Raw genomic sequence first — 1,847 nt, 5'->3', positions numbered from 1 at the left:
ATTCATACCTACTTATTTAGTAGTCGGATAGATCAACTTTAATAAACAGGACGACCCATAAACAGCTCTAGTTCTCCCTCATTCTCAACCTGCTGACATCTTCACCCACCCACTACAAGGGGTACACGTACATCACTATTTCTTTCTCCACAAACTGGATGTGTTATTCAACCTTGTTTTCTCTTAAATTACTCATTTTCTTCTTTTGCGCTCAAGCTTTCTTCATAGTCACTAATGGCTTCCCGTGAACACTTTTAGCTTAAATGAGTAATTTTTTAATATACTTCTATAAAATTGTTATTATTCCCAAATCACGCTTTTACTCTATCGAATTTGTACCAAATTCGAAAGCAAATATTTTCTTTTATGTTTTTTGAAAAAAAAAAAATTTTAAAGGTTAAAACTTAATATGAGTATCATGATTAAACCCTCCCATAACACACTTATTTTACTTAAAAATAATAAGTACTCGTAATATATTTATATAGACTGCCAAACACAAACAATCTTAAATTTCACATACAAATACAATACAGTACTCTTAATCCAAAGCTTTCACTTATTCACTCCCCGAAACAAACATTTCACTAATTTACATGTTGCACAAAGCACATAAATGATCATATTAATAACAACAACACATCACACGATTCACACCCAACAAACACAATGCAAAATTCTAAGGTACACCGGTGTAACCAAGAATTTCTCCGAACACAAAAACGGATCAGTCAATTATTCGTTGACATGATGGGCCTCAAGATCTCGGGTGAGCTTAATGATAAAGTCCATGACATTAGTTGGGTAAGGCCCAAAATCGTCAAACCTCTCAAACTCTATTTTCCATAAAATTGCGTCAATATCACCCTTTGGTATCACATGAAGACTTATTTTCATATTCTTGTACACTTGAAGCAAATCTGATCCTTCTAACAATCTCATTCTTAACATCTTATTCTCCTCGTCTATGGCTTCAACCATGTGCCTATCAACAGATTTTTTCCCATCTACATATATATTAACAAAATCGTATGTAATTAGCTTTATTCTCATAATAAAATCGTCGAATAATAGACTTCTTCATACAGCATGCATCATGAATCTTTAGTGAGTTTGTGTTGTCTAAACAACCTAGTAACAAAAAGGCCGAGTTTTTGAGGATAACAGTTGGTCTCTTTTTATTGTGGCGGAGGAAATATGATTATTTTATGATGAAAAGTACCCATTTACTAGTAAATTTTATTTATGAAATAATGGTTATAGAGTACATTTTATTATAAAATGGTCGTATTTCTCAGTTATAAGCTTGTGAAGCGTCATTAAAAAAAATTGTATTAAGGATAATTACCAAGAGTATAGTCCCATTTGATAATAGAACCAAGTTCACCAAATTCACCCTCATGGAGATCACAACCCTGAACATGATGAGGAACAATGTTGGAAACATGGTGAGGCCTAGTTCCAAAGAGCTCATGGAATACATCTCCCGACGCCTTAATGTCGACTTCTACTTCAAGCGTCCCTGTAACACCCATCTTAATTACTTGATGAACAGAAATGTAATTAAGAAAATAGTTAATCTTAGAATAATGTGGTTTGAGATTAATGATTTTGATGTGATTTCATAATATGAGGCCATGTTGCCCTTTTATAGGTGGTCTATGTGACTTAAACTAATAATTATTTTTGCATTATATATAAATGTGCTCACTAATTGCATTGCATGTTCTCAAATGCCTAATTTATAGTTAGCAACTTCAATGACAAGCTACAAAATCTTATAGCTGGCCTTGTCACATTTTTTTCTAAACTACAAAACTTTCAAGTTACATCACCCAGCAATGGTA

The 1,847-nt window shown here is 32.9% G+C and overlaps 1 protein-coding gene across 1 annotated transcript; it reads right to left on the bottom strand.

The window, feature by feature from the left end:
• Window positions 1–574: 574 nt before the first annotated feature.
• Window positions 575–1,588, bottom strand: LOC141585783 (MLP-like protein 31). Its single transcript, XM_074406833.1, has 2 exons — window positions 1,349–1,588; window positions 575–1,007 (listed from the first exon to the last, which is right to left on the bottom strand). The coding sequence occupies exons 1-2, from the start codon at window positions 1,533–1,535 to the stop codon at window positions 736–738; spliced, it is 459 nt and encodes a 152-aa protein (XP_074262934.1). The 5' UTR covers window positions 1,536–1,588; the 3' UTR covers window positions 575–735.
• Between the last annotated feature and the right edge of the window lie 259 nt (window positions 1,589–1,847).

The sequence above is a fragment of the Silene latifolia genome, chromosome 6 (assembly GCF_048544455.1).
Source record: "Silene latifolia isolate original U9 population chromosome 6, ASM4854445v1, whole genome shotgun sequence".
NCBI lineage: Eukaryota > Viridiplantae > Streptophyta > Magnoliopsida > Caryophyllales > Caryophyllaceae > Silene > Silene latifolia.
This window is presented reverse-complemented; position numbering and strand designations above follow the sequence as displayed.